At 41.9% G+C, this 21,406-nt stretch overlaps 1 protein-coding gene across 1 annotated transcript in view; it reads left to right on the top strand.

The window, feature by feature from the left end:
- Positions 1 to 19,607, top strand: part of LOC100566605 (zinc finger protein 813) — a 35,937-nt gene extending 16,330 nt beyond the window's left edge. Inside the window, exons 5-11 of the mRNA XM_062973538.1 lie at positions 486 to 565; positions 5,223 to 5,318; positions 7,983 to 8,108; positions 8,874 to 8,957; positions 9,347 to 9,369; positions 11,440 to 11,546; positions 14,928 to 19,607. Coding sequence (XP_062829608.1) covers positions 486 to 565; positions 5,223 to 5,318; positions 7,983 to 8,108; positions 8,874 to 8,957; positions 9,347 to 9,369; positions 11,440 to 11,546; positions 14,928 to 16,339 — 1,928 coding nt within the window. The 3' untranslated portion in view covers positions 16,340 to 19,607. The remainder of the gene's footprint in view (positions 1 to 485; positions 566 to 5,222; positions 5,319 to 7,982; positions 8,109 to 8,873; positions 8,958 to 9,346; positions 9,370 to 11,439; positions 11,547 to 14,927) is intronic.
- Positions 19,608 to 21,406: the final 1,799 nt, after the last annotated feature.

The following is a 21,406-nucleotide window of genomic DNA, read 5'->3' on the forward strand; positions in this document are numbered from 1 at the left end:
TCAAGCATACCTTCATGAAGCCAGAAGCTGGAAAATGTTAAATTGCCTCTGTATGTATGTCGTATGTCTAATGGCATTGGATGTTTGCCATGTATATATGCATTGTGATCCACCCTGAGTCTCCTTTGGGGTGAGAAGGGTGAAATATAAATACTGTAAATAAAAAATAGTGGGAGTTGAGCATCCACAGGTTTTGGTATCCACAGGGGTCCAGGAACCAAACCCTATTGGATACCAAGGTCCCACTATAGCAGGCCTGGGCAAACTTGGGCCCTCTGGGTGTTTTGGACTTCAACTCCCACAATTCCTAACAGCCGGTAGGCTGTTAGGAATTGTGGGAGTTGAAGTCCAAAACACCCGGAGGGCCCAAGTTTGCCCAGGCCTGCACTATAGTAAACAACCTTTCAAACCCGAAATATCTCTACTTACTTCAGCCAATTTTGGAAATTATCTGATTCCTACTATTTCTACTTCCTTCCCAACAGGATCGCCATATTTTCTAAGAAAGCTTCACAGATTGGCGATGGATGTTGGAATGGAAAAGGTTGCAGAAGAGAGAATTCAGGTACGTTTGGAGGGAAGAGAATGGATTTGTTGAGAACGGAAGAAGTTATATATAAAACGCTATTTTGGAAGCCAGGATGGTCTATAATGCAGTGCTTCTCAAAGTAGTGGCCCATGGACTGGTACTGGTATGTAAACTATCAATTTAATTATATATTCAAGACCATTTCCACCTAAACTAATCTGTATTGTAATTTATTTATTTATTTGCAATGTTTATATCCTGCCCTTCTCACCCCGAAGGAGACTCAGGGCGGATTACAAGTTATATGTATATACAATATAGTATATCATTAGCATAGCACCATATGAGTGTTATATATTACTACTAGCTGTGCCCGTTGCTGTGGCAAAGTGGTGGTGGTATCGGTTAAAACTTGTTGTGGAATTTTTATTTGACGTTATTTGTATTTTTTTAAATTAATTTTATTGTCACTTATCTTTTTTATTTATTATATTTTATTATTTTGTGGTATTATTTTTAGTCATTTTGTTATAGTATTTTATTGTATTAATTATTTTAGTGTTTTTTATAATTTTTTATTGTATTATTTGTATTTATTTTTTTATCATTATTTTATTAACACTGGGCTGAGTGGGTTGCTAGAAGACCAAGTGGGCGGAGCTTAGCCTTCTAACTGGCAGCAATTGGATAAAAACAATTATTCCTCTCCCTCTAATTAGGAATTTATTTTTCTTTTCTTTTTGTTGTATCAACCTAGAGGCATGGATGAGGGGTTGTGATGTCAATTTTCGAGGTTGTGGGGTGTTTACTTTTGTTGTTTTGTCCGCTGCCGTGATGCCATCACTCTTTTATATATATATAGATATTGTGCTATACTACTATACTGCAATATTACATGTAATACTGCAATATTACATGTAATATTACATGTAATAGATAACATACAAATATAATAGTGTATTATTATTACAGTAGAGTCTCACTGATCCAACATAAATGGGCCGGCAGAATGTTGGATAAGCAAAAATGTTGGATAATAAGGAGGGATTATGGAAAAGCCTATTAAATGTTACAAATTCAGCACGAAAACACATCATGTTTTACAACAAATAGACAGAAAAAACAGTTGAATACACAGTTCAATACATGGTAATGTTATGTAGTAATTACTGTATTTACGAATTTAGCACCAAAATATTGCAATGTATTGAAAACATTGACTACAAAAACATTGATTACAAATAAAGATAGAATTGTATAAAATGAACTTAGAGTAACAACATTGTGGGAAGTTAAATCCATAAAAAGTTCAGTGCTGTGAAGGCAGACTGCGTTGGATAATAGAGAATGTTGGATGAGTGGAGGTTGGATAAGCAAGACTCTACTGTATATTGTATTATCAATATTATATGTATATACAATATATTATATTATTAGTACAGCATAATATTAGTATCATTATTATATTGTTATATTGACACAATAATTGCAATGTGGATGGTAGTAGGAAAATAGAAGAAACGTATTAGAAGTGGGTTGAAAAAAAAAAAAAAAAGAAGTGGGTTGATTCAATGAATGAAGCAATGGCCTTCAGTTTGCAAGAATGAATGAAACAATTGTCCTGAGTTGGCAAGAAGTAAACAGAGCATTGATGACAGCGGTCTCTGAGAACTCTCCTTCCTGCCAATAATAATAGTCAAATATCACGATCCATAATCAATGTGGAGAAGTAGAAAGCGGCACATTGGAAAACCATATGAGAAGTGAATTGCTTCACTGAAGGAAACAGCAACCACTATGTCAGACTACACAGAGAAGCCACTGAAATCCACAAGCATGTGGACAATTTCAATAGAAAGGAGGAAACCATGAAAATGAACAAAATCTGGCTATCAGTATTAAAAAAAACCCTCTAAAATCAGGATAGTAAATAAAGAGCAACACTCTGAAAATGGGAATTCCAGAGCCTTGCAGCTTCAAAGCCTGGCTGTTTCCTCCCTGGGGGAATCTTTTGTTGGGAGGTGTAAGCTGGCCCTGATTGCTTCCTGTCTGGAATGCCCCTGTCTTCTGAGTGCTGTCTTGATTTTAGAGTTTTTTTTTAATTACTGGTAGCCCGATTTAATACTGGTGGCCAAACTCTAAAATCAGGACAATAAATAAAGAACGACACTCAGAAAACGAGAATTCCAGACAGGAAACAATCAGGGCCAGCTAATACCTCCAACAAATATGCTAAATAAATATGGTAAATAAAGGATTCCCCCAGGCAGGAAACAGCCAGGCTTTGAAGCTGCAAAGTCACTCAGTGCTAACCAAGGTGAACAGTTGCAACATTCACTCTTGCCTCCAACAGACAAGAGTTCTTTCTTCCACCCTTGACCTACCACAGATATGCAAAGCTCCCTTGCTTAGTTTCCAATATACCTCACAACCTCTGAGGATGCCTGCCATAGATGTGGGTGAAACTTTAGGAGAGTATGCTTCTGGAACATGGCCATACAGCCCGGAAAACTCACAGCAACCCAATGATCCTGAGTTTGCAATAAGTGAGCAGAGAATTGATGAGAGGGGTCTTGGAGAGCTCTCCTTCCTACCAATAATAATAATCAATGTAATATAATAACCAATAACCAATTGATTAGAAACTGGCAACAGAGCATAAGAGCAAGAGACTTTTTCCAGAACTTAGAAATCAAAGGGAAGATTCAAGAGTAGGGATGCTATGTGACCAGCAGGGGGAACATGTTACATCAGCAGGGGAGTATCCACATGGTAGATTTAATGCAGATTGATCCCACTTTAATTACCATATCTTAGTGCTATGGAATCCTGGGAGCTGTAGCTCAATGAGGCACCAAGACACACAATAGAGCCGCTTTTGAGTTTTGAACTGGGAAATAAATGGGATAGAAATGTATTTTATCAAAAACTATCATGATAGGTAAACCTTGGGGTTGCCATGAGTTGTCCTGTTTTTGGAAGCACACTTAAATGCTTACAAATGTGGAAGCCTGCAAGTCAGTGAAGAGCAGATTTTGCATCTTGACTTTGCAGCATAGACAACTTGCTCTCCTGCCACATCATTTATTGCATGCGAGTGTGGAGTCATGGCAGCATATCTTCTCATTTTGATTAATCCCATCCAGAGGAGAGCTTTGGTGACTGCAAGATGTAATGTGTTGCCATCAGCTCTTTTGGATGAGAGATATAAAATAGTGGAAAGTTCCAAAAGGATTTGTTCTTGGTCTCTGTTGAAACTTGGTCACTTCACCATTCTCTGTTCTCAATGGCAAGGGTGTTATAAAATTCCGTATCTTTTGAACAACTCTAATGCATTTCTTTGTGAGATGGTTGCAAATTGTATTATTGAGATTAGTAACTTTTAAGTATGTTTTCCTTTTTATCTGCGACTGCCTCTTGTTATATACAGTAGAGTCTCGCTTATCCAACATAAACGGGCCGTCAGAACGTTGGATAAGCGAAAATGTTGGATAATAAGGAGGGATTAAGGAAAAGCCTATTACACATCAAATTATATTATGATTTTATTTATTATTTTATTTACAGTATTTATATTCCGCCCTTCTCACCCCGAAGGGGACTCAGGGCGGATTACAATGAACACATATATGGCAAACATTCAGTGCCAACAGACAAACAACATATATAGACAGACACAGAGGCATTTAACATTTTTTTTCAGCTTCACGATTCTGGCCACAGGAGGAGCTGTTGCTTCACTGTCAGTAGTGGCTGTACTTCCTCATTCCTTTCCTTGTGTTTTGCTGGCAGTTTTTATGATGTTGTAAATTAGTTAAATTAGCCTCCCGCATAAAGCGTACCTAAATTTCTCTACTTGACAGGTGCAACTGTCTTTCAGGGCTGCATAGGTCAACAGTAAGCCGGGCTATTTAATGGTCGGGGGCTTAACCCGACCCGGGTTACTAGCCAGCTGCGCCACAGCCCGGCCCATTTTAATTTTACAAATTAAGCATCAAAACATTCATGCTTTACAGTTCAATGCAAGGTAACATTATATAGCAATTACTTTATTTACGAATTTAGCACCAAAAATCACAATGCATTGAAAGCATTGACTACAAAAACATTGACTGCTAAAAGGCAGACACTGCATTGGATAATACAGAACGTTGGATAAGCGAAGGTTGGATAAGTGAGACTCTTCTGTGTGTGTGTGTGTGTGTGTGTGTGTGTGTGTGTGTATATGTATATATATGCCTTTGCTATGATTTTGTTGTTGTATGCCAATCAAAGCTGTGCGTGTGAGTTGGAAACGAATTGAGGGGACACAACAAGAGGAGTCCTCCAAAGTTGAGTCCCATTGGTACAGTTCTAGAGTTTTAGACTGGAATTTTGTTAATCAGGGTTCTAGTTCTCACTAAACAATGAAAGTTAGCATGGTCTATGCCACGGCTGAGCGGGAAAAGGAAAGGGCCTGAGGCTGTTAGGAATTGTGGGAGTTGAAGTCCAAAACACCTGGAGGGTCCAAGTTTGCCCATGCCTGTGTTAGGCACTTCATTGGCTTCTGTTGCTTTACATTTACTCACCAAAGATGTGAGGCAGAGCGTGGCTTCTTTTGTAAGTTGCTCATGACATGTATTTCAAAATGTAAGGCAACCACCCCCTTTAAGCATTTCTTATTTTCCTTCCCGTTCCTGTTTTCCTGGTAAAGGAGTATTTGATGGACCTTCAAACCGAGGGTGACGAGTCAAGTGAGCAGATGCTGAAAAAAGACAGTAAAGAACAATCAACAAGCACTTTGTTACCGGTAGGAATTACGTTCTCATTTTCAAACTCTTTGACCCTGTTGCACTAAATTAGGACCCCATCTCCACTGAGCATATATTACAGTTTGAAACCACATTATATGATCAGTATAGATTCATACGGAGTCCTTGGTGGCACAGCGTGTTAAAGCACTGAGCTGCTGAACTTGCAGACCGAAAGGTCGCAGGTTCGAATCTGTGGAGCGGAGTGAGAACCCGCTGTTAGCCCCAGCTTCTGCCAACCTAACAGTTCAAAAACATTCAAATGTGAGTAGATTAATAGGTACCACTCCAGCGGGAAGGTAACGGCGCTCCATGCAGTCATGCCGGCCACATGACCTTGGAGGTGTCTACGGACAATGCTGGCTCCTTGGCTTAGAAACAAAGATGAGCACCAACCTCCAGAGTCGGACATGACTGGACTTAATGTCAGGGAAAAACTTTTACCTTTACTACTATAGACTTGCATAACACAGTTCAAGCTACATTATATGGCACTTTTCTGGGGTCTTGCGCTTTCAGCTGCCACAAATACGGATATTTGTTTACAGTTCACTTTGGCCTGTGATCTAAATTTGTGGCTTATTTATACCACATTTTTTCCTTTTTTAAAGATTTTGTATTGATCAAAAAGAAAAACCAACATGCAACTATTATAAATTGAGCAAACACAGTGTAAAGCCATACCTTTTTAAAAGCAAAATACACCCTACTATTCTGTTTTCTAGCTAATAGAAAAAAAAAACATTCACATGACAACACAAAAAAAAACACAAAAAATAAACATACTGATACACAGATATACACACTTAACATTTGTACTAAAACCGCTAAGCTGCAGAAAATCTTGCCAATCAAAAAATTGGCCATTCAAGCTCAAGTCAGGTTGAGCACCCGCCATCAGCCCCAGCTCCATGCCCATCTAGCAGATCGAAAGCAGAAATGCGAATAGATAAATAGGTACCATTTTAAAAGTGGGGAGGTTATAAAAGGCACCCATAAGATCTGGAGGACGTCAAAGAGCTCCTCAGCATGGAAGATGGAGTGACAGCTCTCCCCCGTGGCCAGAGTCGAGCACAGCCTATAGATGCCGGAAATGGAAAAGATGGGAAAAGCCTTTACCTCTGTCTATGTATTGTCTGTCCTTGTTAACTGTATAACAGCATTGCATGTTTGCTATATATGTGTTCGGTAATCCGTCCTGAGTCCCCTTGGGGAGATAGAACAGAATATAAATAAAGTATATTATTATTATTATTATTATTATTATTATTATTATTATTATTATTATCAATCATAAAGATGAGTCTACAGACTTCTCAGTCACTCTGCTTATTTCTTAGTTCTAACCAGTCCTTGTTCTTTAAGTAATATAGCCACATGTCTACATTTTATGACATACTACTAGCTCATAAATCCCACAAATAATAAAACCACCATTTCCCACTGGCGCCAGACATCTATCTCATCTCAGAGGCTAAGCAGGGTCAAGTCTGGTAGAAAATAGAAAATTGGCCCTTGTTCAGAAGAGGGCAAGAGCAAATCTCTTCTGAATATTCTTTGCTAAGAAAGCCTTGTCTGTGAAATTCATAGTTACTGTTAGTTAATAGGTACATTAATAATAATAATAATAATAATAATAATAATAATAATAATAATATATTTTATTTATATTCTGCTCTGTTTCCCCGAGGGGACTCAGGGCTGTTTACAGAACACACATACGGCAAGCATTTAATGCATTTATACAATTAACAATAACAGACAATACACAAAAAGAAGTAAACGCATTTCCGGCATCTTGGAGGCTGTGCTCAACTCCGGCCACAGGGGGGTGCTGTTGCTCCATCTTCTATACTGAAGAGCTTTTGTCGGCCATAGACGTCCTTAAGGTCACCTTTTATTACCTCCCCGCTAAAAGTGGTACCTATTTATCTACTCGCATTTCTGCTTTTGATCTACTAGGCAGGCAGGTGAGCTGGGGCTGATGGCGGGTTCTCACCCCGACTCAGGTTTGAAATGCCGATCTTTCAATTGGCAGGATTTTCTGCAGCACAGCTGTTTAGCCCGCTGTGCTAAGCCCAGCCTCATTGAAAGCACATACTAACTTTTTATCACATAATGGCTAAAGTAATAATAATAATAAAACTTTATTTATATCCCGCTCCATTTCCCAAAGGACTCGGGGCGGCTTACACTGGGAAAAGCCCAAAACAGTATTACATCAATAAAAACAGTAACACAATAAAATCACAATATAATAACACTTCTCACAAAAGTTAAAATAACTTAAAACATAGACAATAATCCCAATCCATAATCAAGCACCTTAGGCCATGGGCCATTTTAAGGGGAATGGAAATCTAAAAAAATGCATATTCTTTGGTGGTTAGGGATGGGAACAACTAAAGGTAATAAAGTGCATGGAATCGCCAAGGCCTGGGTAACGCACATGGTAAAGGGCGTTTTTGGCTCTGTGTTTAAAACAGAGCAACATAATTTTCCTGGTAGACAGGGAAGTGTAAAGGGAATCGATAACAAGATATTGAGTCTCCTCATCTGCTGTGTTCATTGAGACATTTGGATCAAAGCAACCTCTGTGGTGCTCAGGTTACGAACAAAATCCAGATGCTGATTTTGCTTTGCTTTCCTCCTTCCTTCCCCAGGAATCAAAGGAGAATCTGATCGATGTCCTGGAAATTGGAGAAGATGGGGAAGAGGAGAGTAGCAGCGAAGACTTAATAATCGAAGATGCCGAAGAAGAGGAATACCCAAACACCCGTACCGATAAGGTACGGATGAACTTATCTTATGACTTATGACAGCTTATAGGGAAGGAATTACTTATTTTTTGGGTTTCTGTTATGAATAACTTTTCGATAACTTTAAAGCATAAAGTTATTTATTTTCCAGCCTGAAATAATAATAATAATAATAATAATAATAATAATAATAATAATAATAATAATAATAACTGCCATGCCAAAAGATCTCAGCTGGTATTTGGAAACAATAGACATTGACAAAATTACGATCTGCCAACTGCAAAAGGCCACCCTACTGGGATCTGCGCGCATCATCCGAAAATACATCACACAGTCCTAGACACTTCCTCGACACAGTCCTCAACACAGTGTTTTGGCAATGATGCGCAGCTGCGGGAAGGGGTGACTGGCTGGTTGAGGACGCAAGCAGCAGAGTTTTGTGGGGGAGGAGTTGCCAAGCTCATTCATCACTATGATACGTGCCTAGATTTGAATGGCGACTATGTTGAGAAGTGGTATTTGGATGTGGCTTTCAACTGCATATGGTAAATGTTTTCTCCTATACTTTGTTCATTTTTAATTCCAAAACGTAATCTACTTTCTGGATAACCCTCGTATATATTTGGCTGGAGTTAAACTTTAAAAAAATTGCCTTTCTGACTTACATACAAATTGAACTTGAGAACAACCTACAAGAACCCATCTTGTCTGTAACTTAGGGACTGCCTGTGTATGGAGTTTTTAATAAAACAAAGAGGAGAGTGAGCATTAACCATTTATCTTCTCTTGAAGGTGTCAATTGATCCAGAAGTGATAGAAGACCAGAGAAGGATGGGAGACGAGGAGGAGGGAGAAAACAGCGGAGAGGAGATAGTGGTATGTTTCCAAACTGCCTTCTGATGCATTTGGTCTGGAGCTCCTGCCAGCTCAAATAGCCAAGCAGCAGTCATGTGGCAACTTCACATCAGTCCGGGCATCATGTCCAATACTTAAAAATTACAAAAGTGAAATGTGAATTGTAGACCCAACCGAATCATTGGTTTTTTTAAATGCTATTATCTATTGGAACATCTTGTGGCAGTGAGTCCCATTGATCCAATTCAGTGAAATTCCAGGCAATATTATACTTCTTTCTATCTGTTTCTTCCCATGCTGCTCTGCCTTCTGATTTTATTAGACTTTTGCTTTCTAAAAAGAACAAACAGAAGGTTTTCCTCCTGTGTGCCTCACATTTTATGTCCTTCCCTCCCTTCTCTTTCCTGTAGGAAGCTGGAAGCATCGAGAGCAGGTAAGACATAGCCTGGTTTCATGGGCCCCCTTTTTGCATCTATATGCCGTTGATTTTCCTTCTCCAGCATCCTTCAGTCGACCCTAAAGTAGTGGTCAGTGATTTTTCTTGAAACATTTCCCTACAACTTCACTTGTAAGGGGAAAGGAGATGGATAATGACACAGCAATGCAGTGGGAAACCAATTGTTTGTTTCTTTTAGCATCTTTCTGGGACATGAGAGAAGCCTCCCACAAGGATGGTAAAACATCAAACATCCAGGCATCTCCTGGGCAACGTCCTTGCAGATAGCTAATTCTCTCACACCAGAAGTTACTTGCAGTTTCTCAAGTTGCTCCTGACCCGAAAAAAAAGCATCTTCCTAGGAATATGATCCCAGGAGCTGTTGTTAGGATTTTCTGGATGTTAAGGAAAACTTCCCCAAAATAGAATCAAAAATATGCAAAAGCAGGATACTTGTGGTTGAGCATTCAGCTCACAGCAAGCAGAGCTTGAAGTTCCATGTGGCTGTAAAGAATTTAGAGCTTAGGAGGCAAACATGCTGAGTTCTGTAACACTCCTGGGTGGCGCGAACACCGGGAACCAACACAGAAGCCAATAACAATATAATATCTTTATTAAAGCAAATAAAGTTCCAAATGGAAATAAGCAGCAAAGTAAAAGTAGCAATTGACTTTCCAGAAAAGTTCAATTTTAGTCCAATAAAATAAAGTCTTATGTCCAGTATTAGAGTTCAAAATCCAAAAACTGAAACACACTCAAACTCCGTCTGAGTTTTGGGTGGGGAAAAGAGCAGGGAGCAAGTAAAGTCCTTTAGAATAAATGTCCAAATCCGGATTGCAGGGCAAGGCAAAACTAGATGTTCAGGAGCTGAAACGCAGTCCCAACGTGGCAAGAAGGTAAACCAACACCAGGTCTACTCCAGAGTAAGCTCACCATCTGGCCGCTTGGAAAACAGGAAAAAGAGACGACGATGCCTCCCAGTCAGAAGTTAAGTTGACACCACACAGAAGATTCTCAGCACAAGACTTTTAATGAAGTTCATAGCTCCCCAAACAGGTGCTTGACTCCCCAATACTTCCCAAGAGAACTGAAACGCCAAAACATCACGCTAGGGGCCTGTCTCCCTAATTCTTCCCAAGAGAACTGGGTTTAGCCACAATTGCCTCGCTCTGCTAATCTGGCACTTTTTCTTAAACTTTGCCTTTGAGAGCGGTCTGTTTTCAAAAAAGCCCTTCGATCAAACAGTAATTCCTCCGGAGATCCGGGGAGAGCCGGCACCGTCTCAAGGGCATCCTTAATTGGCTCTGGCACAGAAATGTCAACAGGAGACATCTGGAAAGGAATTGAATCTTGCTCACTTGGGAAAAAAACCAAATCCTCTTCAGTTTGGTCAGCAATAGCTGCGGGGTCAGGGGCCAAAGGTGCCTGAGACATCTCAAGTTCAATTTTTAAAATCACAAAAGGTTTATTTAGAGAAACAATATCTACATTTCTTCATAGTAAAGAACTGGGTCCTAGCTACTCTAACTAACACCATCTCTTCTAAGGTTCAAAAGAGAGAGAAAAATCTCCACTCACTACATCTCTCCTGACACACAAGCAGAGAGAGATCTCAACACACACAGCACACACTAAGATGTCAAAGTAGAAGTCAAAGACAAAAGGCATGCATCTGCAAAATATCCATTCTACACAACCAATCAGAATGAGAGCAGAAACAGAGAGAAGTTTCATTCAGGAGTTAGCTAACTGACTCTTCCTCATTGAGGACTGAAGACTTGGGCAGTGTAGGGTTGAACTCCAAAGGCTACTGCATCAGAGGGAGGGATCAGGTCTATGGCCACCCCAGTTTGGTCCATAAAGTTCCCTAGATAGCCTTCTCTTCCAAATATGACTGCTGCCCCACCAAACTACAATTCTCATGATTTCATAGCATTGACCCAGAGCATAAAGTTATATCGAATTGCATTGTAGATGACCCTTAGTCAGTGAATCCGCCCTGCTTTATAGTCCGAACACTAAAAGACCGTTCCAAATGTGGCTTCACTTCTTTCTTTCCCTCCCCAGGGAAGAGGAAGAATCTCCATCTCAGAGGTTAGAGGAAATAAGGCAGCGCTACGGAGATTTTTGCCAAAACAGCAATGCTTTCCAGGAGATGATGCTGAGACTCAAAGGTAATTCTCTTTCTGCCGGATGTGGATAGAATTGTTATCTTCGCACATTATGCTAAACCATGTTAACCATGTTATAGTTAGAAGAGACCCTAAGGGCCATCCAGTCCAACCCATTTCTTCCATGCAGAATTAATCAAAGCACCCCCGACAGATGGCCATCCAGTTCTGCTTAAAGATCTCCAGAGGAGGAGACTACCACCTGCCTTGCACCTCAACTGGAAAGCAGATGGAGACATGATTAAGAAATAAGAAGTGCCGTGTTAGATCAGACCAAACTGGACTTAGTCAAAAACTTTGTTTACATTTTGATTCAACCATTATCTAGGGGAAGCTGGGCAGCGGGACATGTGCACAACTACATTAATCTCCTTTTAAGTTCCCAAACCATTGATATGTAAACATATTTATTAGTAGTCATTGATGTTCCCTTAGAATCATAGAGTCCAGTCCAATCCGTGGCCATACACAAGTTTATTGTTTTCCCATTTCTGTTTCTCTTTTGTTTTGTTATTCAGGATAAGGAACTAAGGGAGCCAAGGCTCAGAAGTGTTTTTGGGCTTAAATGTAACGACACACCACATTTTAAACAATCTAGAATTACTACATTAACAATAAAAGTATGACACTTAGTTGTGGTTTGTAGCTGGCTAACTAGCTATGGTATGGGTTGCAGTGAGTTTTTCCGGGCTGTATGGTCATGTTCCGGAAGCATTCTCTCCTGACGTTTCACCCACATCTATGGCAGGCATCCTCGGAGGTTGAAAACCTTACAGCCTCTGAGGATGCCTGCCGCAGATGTGGGTGAAACGTCAGAGAGAATGCTTCTGGAACAGGGCCATACAGCCCAGAAAATTCACAGCAACCCAGTGATTCCGGCCATGAAAACTTTTGATAGCTATGGTATGTTTGCAGGGATAGTTTTTGGATGCAACAATAAGATGGGATATGACAAACCAGAACATGGTTTACCATTATATGTTGATTTAGCAAATAAGATTGATGTGTTAGTAAATGAGACCCCAAAGATCTTATCTAGTTAAAAAAAATTATGATATTGAGAAGATAGAGTTGTTTTTTTCTTTCTGTTTCATAATACTGTGGGATCAAGTAGTGAAGTTGAATGGTTATGGGTTCAGGACAGATAAAATGAAGTACTTTGTAATCAAGGGAACATTTGAACTGCGATGCTCACTTCCGCATGGTAACTTTCAGATAGTTTGAAAGGGGTGTTAGACAAATATATGGAGAGTTCAGGTCTCAACATATATTGTGTTGCTGTGAGTTTTCCAGGCTGTATGGCCATGTTTCAGAAGCATTCTCTCCTGATGTTTCACCCACATCTATGGCAGGCATCCCCAGAGGTCATGAGGTTTTTTTGGAAACTAGGCAAGTGGGATTTATATATCTGTGGAAGGTCTAAGGTAGGAGAAAGAACTCTTGTCTGTTTGAGGCAAGTGTGAATGTTTTGAATGGTTACCTTGATTAGCATTAAATAGCCTTGCAGCATCAAAGCTTGACTATTCCTGTCTGGTGGAATCCTTTGTTGGGGGTGATTAGCTGGCCTTTGTTTTTTATCTGGAGGAAACCATAAAAATGAACAAAATCTGTCTACCAGTATTAAACTGAGGGCTGTTCGGCAGTGGAAGTCTCTGCCCCGGACTGTGGTGGAGGCTCCTCCTTTGGAGGCTTTTAAGCAGAGGCTGGATGACCATCTGTCGGGGGTGCTTTGAATGCGATTTCCTGCTTCTTGGCAGGGGGTTGGACTGGATGGCCCATGAGGTCTCTTCCAACTCTACTATTCAATGATTCTGTGATTCTATAAACAAATTCTAAAATCAGGACAATAAATAAAGACCAGACTCAAAAACAGGGGAATTCCAGACAAGAAACAATCAGGGCCAGCTAATCACCTCCCAACAAAGGATTCCCCCCAGGTAGGAAGCAGCCAGGCTTTGAAGCTGTAAGGTTATTCAATCCTAATCAAGGTGATCAACTGCAACATTCACAGTAGCCTCAAACAGACAAGAGTTCTTTCTCCCACCTTATTCCATATACAGTAGAGTCTCACTTATCCAACATAAACGGGCCGGCAGAACGTTGGATAAGTGAATATGTTGGATAATAAGGAGGGATTAAGGAAAAGCCTATTAAACATCAAATTAGGTTATGATTTTACAAATTAAACACCAAAACTTCATGTTATACAACAAATTTGACAAAAAAGTAGTTCAATACGCAGTAATGTTATGTTGTAATTACTGTATTTACAAATTTAGCACCAAAATATCACGATATATTGAAAACATTGACTACAAAAATGGCTTGGATTATCCAGAGGCTTGGATAAGCGAGGCTTGGATTAGTGAGAGACTACTGTATTATAATTACGTGTATTTTCTAGTATTGTTTTTTTACTGAATGTATTTTATTATTATTACTAGCTGTGCCCGGCCACGCGTTGCTGTGGCGAAGTATGGTGGTATGGGAAATAAAGTATTGAGGAATTGATGGTAGTTAAGGTAAAGGGTCCCCTGGGCTGAGTGGGTTGCTAGGAGACCAAGTGAGCGGAGCTTAGCCTTCTAACTGGCAGCAATTGGATAAAAACAGTTATTCATCTCCCTCTAATTAAGACTTTATTTTTCTTTTCTTTTTGTTGTATCAACCTAGAGGCATGGATGAGGGGTTGTGCTGTCAATTTTCGAGGTTGTGGGGTGTTTACTTTTGTTGTTTTGTCCGCTGCCATGATGCCATCACTCTTTTATATATATAGATTATTATTATTTATTTATTATTTACAGCATTTATATTCCGCCCTTCTCACCCCGAAGGGGACTCAGGGCGGATCACATTACACATATAGGCAAACATTCAATGCCTTTTAACATAGAACAAAGACAAGACAAACATAGGCTCCGAGCGGGCCTTGAACTCATGACCTCCTGGTCAGAGTGATTCATTGCAGCTGGTTGCAGCTGGCTTGCTTTCCAGCCTGTGTCACAGCCCGAGCCCTATTATGTATTTTAACTGTGTTGTGCCCTGCCTCAAGTCCTAAGGAGAGACAGGTAATAAAGAAAGAATTAATATTAGTAGTCATGGAGGTTCATTTGATCCCCCTTGTTCAGGTATGGCAAACTTGGGCCTTCCAGGTGTTTTGGACTTCAGGTCCCATCATTCCTAACAGCCTCAGGCCCCTTCCTTTTCCCCCTCAGCCGCTTAAGCGGCTGAGGGGGAAAAGGAAAGGGCCTGAGGCTGTTAGGAATGATGGGACCTGAAGTCCAAAACACCTGGAAGGCCCAAGTTTGCCAATGCCTGCCATAGTTGATCTCCTGGCTGTCACCAGATGTGATTTTGAATTCTTTGCATTCTTTCTGACTTCTGCAGCTGGCTGGCTGGGCCAGAACAAGGACGGCTCGCCTTTGCTGGCAGGTTCGGAGCGACTGCAGCTGAACAGGATGATGTGGGGCGGAGACGAAGTCAGCTTCTGTCCCGGCGAAGACCAAGCCGGAGCATCTGTGGGCGGTGCGCTGGAGAGCCGAGGCTCGATCTCCATCCCGTTTGGCGGGGGCTTCTTCGACTTCAGCGATTTTGCGGTCCAGCAGAGCTTCCTCCAGAGGAAGGGCTCGGATATCTCGACGGCGTTCGGGATGAGCCCGTCACTCCTCGGGGGGCCGGCGGCGGCGGTGGAGAAGCCGTACAAATGCAACGAGTGTGGCAAGAGCTTCGGGAAGCGTTCGACCCTGAACACGCACGGGCGGACGCATACGGGGGAGAAGCCCTTCAAGTGCTCGCACTGCGACAAGCGCTTCAGCCAGAGCTCCCACCTCCAGCTCCATGAGCGGACCCACACGGGGGAGAAGCCTTACAAGTGCCTGCTGTGCGAGAAGAGCTACAACCAGCGCTCCAGCCTGGTCATCCACGAGCGGAGCCACACGGGGGAGAAGCCCTACACCTGCCTGGAGTGCGGCAAGAGCTTCAGCCAGAAGGCCACCTTGGTCCTCCACGAGAAGAGCCACTGGGGAGAGAAGCCCTACAAGTGCCTGGAGTGCGGCAAGGGCTTCAGCCTGAGCGCCGACCTCATCCGCCACCAGAGCATCCACACGGGGGAGAAGCCCTACACCTGCTCCGAGTGCGGGAAGAGCTTTAGCCAGAACTCCCACCTCATGGCCCACATACGGACCCACACAGGTGAGAAGCCCCACAAGTGCATGGAGTGCGGTAAGGGCTTCAACTGGAGCTCGGAGCTCATCGCCCACGAGCGGACCCACACGGGCGAGAAGCCCTACCAGTGCCTGTACTGCGAGAAGAGCTTCAGCGTCCGGTCGAGCCTCAGCAAGCACGAGCGGACCCACACCGGCGAGAAGCCCTACATCTGCCTCCAGTGCGGCAAGGGCTTCATCCAGCGCTCCAGCTTGGTGGCCCACGAGCGGTCCCACACGGGCGAGAGGCCCTACATGTGCCTGGGCTGCGGGAAGTGCTTCCGGGAGAGCTCCCAGCTCATCGCCCACGAGCGCACCCACACCACCGAGAAGCCCTACCTCTGCCCCGAGTGCGGGAGCTGCTTCAAGGCCAAGGCGGCCCTCATCCGGCACCAGCGCAGCCACCTGGGCTTGAACTCCTTCATATGCGCCGACTGTGGGAAGATCTTCTCCTCCAGTGCGGAGAGCCCGGAGAAGTGCCCTGAATGTGTCAATCTGATCCTGATGTCGGACCTCTCCCGGGTCTCCGAAGAGGCCTTCCCGCAAGGAGCAGAAGAAGGAGCAGCCACAGACGAAAGTGCCAATGTGAAGATGTGAATGAACTCTTCTTTCCATCAGCTCTTCCCAAATTATGACTTCAGAGGAGATAGTGTATAAAAGACCTACGCCGTGGTTGTTTTCATAATTCAAAGGAGGCTACATTGGACTTAAAGACTTCTTCCAAAGAGTTGCCCAACCAGGCACGGGCAAGCTTGGGCCCTCCAGGTGTTTTGGACTTCAACTCCCACAATTCCAAAACACCTGGAGGGCCCAAGCTTGCCTGTGCCTGATCTACACTGTCAAATTAATGCAATTTGACTCTACCATAATTATACAATCCTGAGATATGAAGCACCAGCTCTTGTTACTAGAGAAGGCTAAAGAACTTGTAAAAGTACAACTCTCATAATTCCATATCATTGAACCATGGCATTTAAAGAGTTGTCGAGCAGCATCAATTTGACAATATAGATGTGCCCCAGGCAAAGCAGAGTATGTTACAGCCGCACCTCTCTGTCAGTATTGGTTGCCAGTTTCCTTCATCGCCTTATTTTATTTCCCCATATTTCCCTGTTTCTATATATCCCATATTCATTTATTTAAATGGAATTTATTTATTGGGTTGCTGTGAGTTTTCCGGGCTGTATCGCCATGTTCAAGAAGTATTATCTCCTGATGTTTTGCCCACATTTATGGCATTGGGAATCTATTGAGGTATTAGACTCAAAATAATCCTCTATTGGGGTGATTCCACCAAAAATATAGCACACTTCACATCTAGCAGAAACTTACGTGTGGTGAGCTGGGATAAGCCTCTGTTGCTTAGGATGGCACAGGATTTCAGAGCCAAAAATATAAGTTCAAAAGTATTTATTAAAGTAAAAGAAATATATACTGGATAAGTTCTTGGAGTTAACCAACTTTCTAAATTTCCTATTCCAAGGATGATGAAAGATAAAGATATCAGAAAAATGTGCATGCAGCTACATCTTGCCTGGAGAATGGCAAGATGTATCCTCACAGGAGGAGACAAAAGGCAAAAGAGGAAGGAAAATTGGGGCCAACCATGTGGTCCAAACCTAGACCTACACAAAATGGCAATAGGGAGGAAGTTATCTCATGCCTCAAAGAGATCACATTCCTACATCAACAAATGGGAGAGGAGATAGTAGCAAACAGAAAGAGAGGAGTAAAGACAGAAAGCTCTTTCTAGGAAAGAATGTATGAGGACCCGTGGCTGAAGACAGGCAGGGGAGATGCCAAACTTTATTATTTTATATATAATGTGTTATGTGTGCCTTTTATTATATTTCTTCTTCGCGGCCACCAATTTACTCTTCAGGTTTCTCTAGCTGCCACCATTTAACACTTCATGAGCCACCTCTTCGTTGGGATGTTCAGGAAGGTACACAAACTCTTTAGATGAAGTCAAACAAGAATATGATGTTTATTTATACTTGGAACAGTAAAGATGCGTATTGGTTTCAATAAAAATGTTGGGCTTTGCTCTTACAGAGAAATTGTTCTATAACTTGAATTCTGTGGAAACAATGTTCCTTCACACAGGAGTACAGAACAGGTAAAGGTTTCCCCTTACTTTAAGTCCAGTTGTGTCTGATTCTGGGGGTTGGTGCTCATCTCCATTTCTAAGCCGAAGAGCTGGCGTTGTCCGTAGACACCTCCAAGGTCATGTGGCCGGCATGACTGCATGGAGCTCCCACAGAACAGGTCTATTTAACCCTTTTTTAAACCCTCCTCTCCTGAGGCTTGAAACACCAGCACTCATAGAGGCTAACTATAGGTATTAGCCCTTTTTCCCTGGCGGCTTTTAGCTATATTCCTCAAAGAGGTATCTTTAATAACAGTTCCTGTCCTTCCAATTCAAATCTCCATACCCTCTTTTTAAACACCAAACTCCTAACTTCAAAACAGTAGAATTCTAACTCATGAATAGCTCTTAAACTCTCCCTGGCTCCACCCATCTCCAGTTGCTAAGCAACTCCCTCCATTTTCATCAGCCAATCAGAGTGCACTTCCAGTTATGGAGCTGCCTGATCGCTTTTCCCTTCCTTTCTCTGCTAAGCCTTTACAAGCAAGGCCTGAAACTACCTATACACCAACCTTGCAAGGTGGGCTAATCTGTTACAGCAGTGTGATCCAACCTTTAGTTACCCGAGGACCAATCAAACTTTAATATAGGAATGTAATGGCTTCATTATGGCCATTATATGGCAGGTTCTTAAAAACCTAAAGCAGTAGGAAGGGTGAACTATTTTTTTTTTCCAAATGTTAAATTAAAATATTTTCCCAGTAAGAAGGGCAAGGGCCAACAAAAATGAATTGGTGTGCTGCATGCGGCCCGCGGGCTGCGGGTTGGACCACACTGCGTTACAGCATGCATAGGAATAGAGAAAGAAATCCCTCATTCTAATCCTGTTGTCTTTGTCTAGCTACTCATTGGGGACTGGAGACTTTTGGAGTCTAGGATGACACCCAACAGCAGGCATCCTCGGACATTTTGCCCACATCTATGGCAGGCATCCTCACAACCTCTGAGGATGCCTGCCATAGATGTGGGAGAAATGTCAGGAGAGAATGCTTCTGGAACATGGCCGTGTACAGTCTGGAAAACTCAGCAATCCAGTGATTGCAGCCACAAAAGCCTTTAATAATATACTCATTTATTTTTTGGAAAGTGGAAGGACCGGTGAAAGAGAGGATTTTGCTTCGCCACAGGCCACCATTTTCTCCTTTGGCTTCCATGTAGCTTGGAAGAGTCCTAAAATGTCTATTTTCCACCTGGAAAAGAGGCAAAGAAGTGGTTAGAGGAAAGGGATATATATCAGAGAATAGTGGAGATACTCAATTGGGTCTACTGCAAGTATGATGCTGGTGGTATGAGTTTTCCTCCTTTGCCTGATAAGAGAAAAAGATGAATTAAGGTTAGGAGCTTGTCAGCACTGCTGGGAGGGGATTTTTCGGCCCTGTTGCCCTTAGTTCCAAACTAAAGTTTTGCAAAGTTTTTCCAGTGACTTCTGCCTTATGAGGATGTTGTGGCCAACAAACGTTATTCAGTGGCAGACACACACAAGCACATTTGAAAATACTTTCTCTGATCAGTGCTCCAAGTGAGCAACAGTGTCTACATGGTGCTTTTGCATATTTGGGCAAACTTGGTTTAAGCCAATTGCCTTTGCTTGTGAGAACTCGGGTTCTTTGTTTCCGTCTTGTTCGCATTTGGCTTCAGGTAGCAGGCTCAACTGTCAATATGTGTTTGTTATTTATTTTATATGTAAATATATATAAATACATATATATATATGTACACACGTGTACGCACATGTTAATTTTCTCTTTTTTGTCATGCTAAAGATTGGGTTTCTTAGTAGCTTAGTAGATCTGGCTGCCTTGTTTTCTTTCCCCCTTGTGTTTGTCGTTTAGCGTGCTTGGGAAAACAAAAAGAATTTACCTACAAAAATATGGGATGGGATCCTATGGAAGTATTGCATGTTGTGCTGCCACTATGGGAGAAATCACATTAGGTTGCTGTGAGTTTTCCGGCTGTATGGCCATCTTCCAGAAGCATTCCCTCCTGATGTTTCACCCACATTTGTGGCAGGCATTCTCAGAGGTTGTGAGTTCTGTTGGAAAATGGGCCAGTGAAGTTTATATATATGGAATGTCCAGGGTGGGAGAAATAACTCTTGTCTGTTATTGGAGGCAATTGGCAATTGGCCACCTTGATTATCATTGAATAGCCTTGCAGCTTGATGATCGTACCTTCTAACCCTTCATCTAAGTCATTAATCAAGATGTTGAACAGAACTGGGTCCAGGACAGACAGAATCCTGCTTATGACACTCCACTTTGTCACTTCTTTCCAGGATGAAGAGGAAGCATTAGTGAGAATCACCCTTTGAGTTCATTCACTTATCCAATTACAGATTCACCTAACCATAGTTTTGGCTAGCCCACATTTGGCTAATTTGTTTGCCAGAAGGTACAATCAGCCCTCCGAATTCACTGGAGCTAGAGATACAGGACCCCTGTGAAAGCGAAAAATTACAAATAAATTATGTGGGGGTTTTTTTTAACCTGGGAGAACATGTGTCTAGAAATGTCTAGACCAGGGGTCCCCAAACTAAGGCCCGGGGGCCGGATACGGCCCATCAAAGCCATTTATCCGGCCCCCACAGCACAAGGGCAGAAGGGGGTTGGGATAAATGACCCAAGGGGTCTCTTCTTCTCTTACAACCCTTATTATTATTATTATTATTATTATTATTATTATTATTATTATTATTATTATTAACATTGAGGCTGGGTGGCCATCTGTCAGGGGTGCTTTGCTTGTGCTTTCGGTGCACAAAGGCAGAAGGGGGTTGGACTCAATGGCCCAAAGGGTCTCTTCCAACCCTCTTTTTTATTATTATTATTATTATTGATTCTGGGTGGCCATCTGTCAGGGGTGCTTTGTTTGTGCTTTCGGTGCACAAAGGCAGAGGGGGATTGGACTCAATGGCCCAAAGGGTCTCTTCCAACCCTCTTTTTATTGTTGTTGTTGTTGTTGTTGTTATTTATTATTGCTCGGTGGCCAACTATAGTTCGGCCCTCCAACGGTTCGAAGGATCGTGAACAGGCCCCCTTTTTTAAAAGTTTGGGGACCCCTGGTCTAGACTATCTGCTGGAAGCTAACCATAGAATTGTAATGGAAGAATTAGAGATTCCTATAGATCTTTTAAATTGGTGAATAACACTATGTAACAAAATTTGGAGAAAAAAATCATGTTCCTGGTTTGAATGTGTTATTCTCTCTTTAATTGTGCAGTACTTACTGTGAAAGTAATTGTTATACTCCACAAACTATGTTTTCGTGGCTGCCACAAACTGTTGATTTGGTTGAGACTCTATGAGATAGTCACTGAAAAACTATAGCATAATGTGTTGCAGGATGTCACGCAAAAACAAAGTTTTTGAAGTTTAATAAACCTTTTCCATGTTTTTATGATAGAACCAATTAGGAAATGACATTTATAACCTAGGAACAAAAAACCTGTTACATAGTGTAACCCAGACATGGGCAAATTTCAGCCCTCCGGCCAAATTTTGATGTTTTGGACTTCA

Source organism: Anolis carolinensis, chromosome 2, assembly GCF_035594765.1.
Source record: "Anolis carolinensis isolate JA03-04 chromosome 2, rAnoCar3.1.pri, whole genome shotgun sequence".
Taxonomy (NCBI): domain Eukaryota; kingdom Metazoa; phylum Chordata; class Lepidosauria; order Squamata; family Dactyloidae; genus Anolis; species Anolis carolinensis.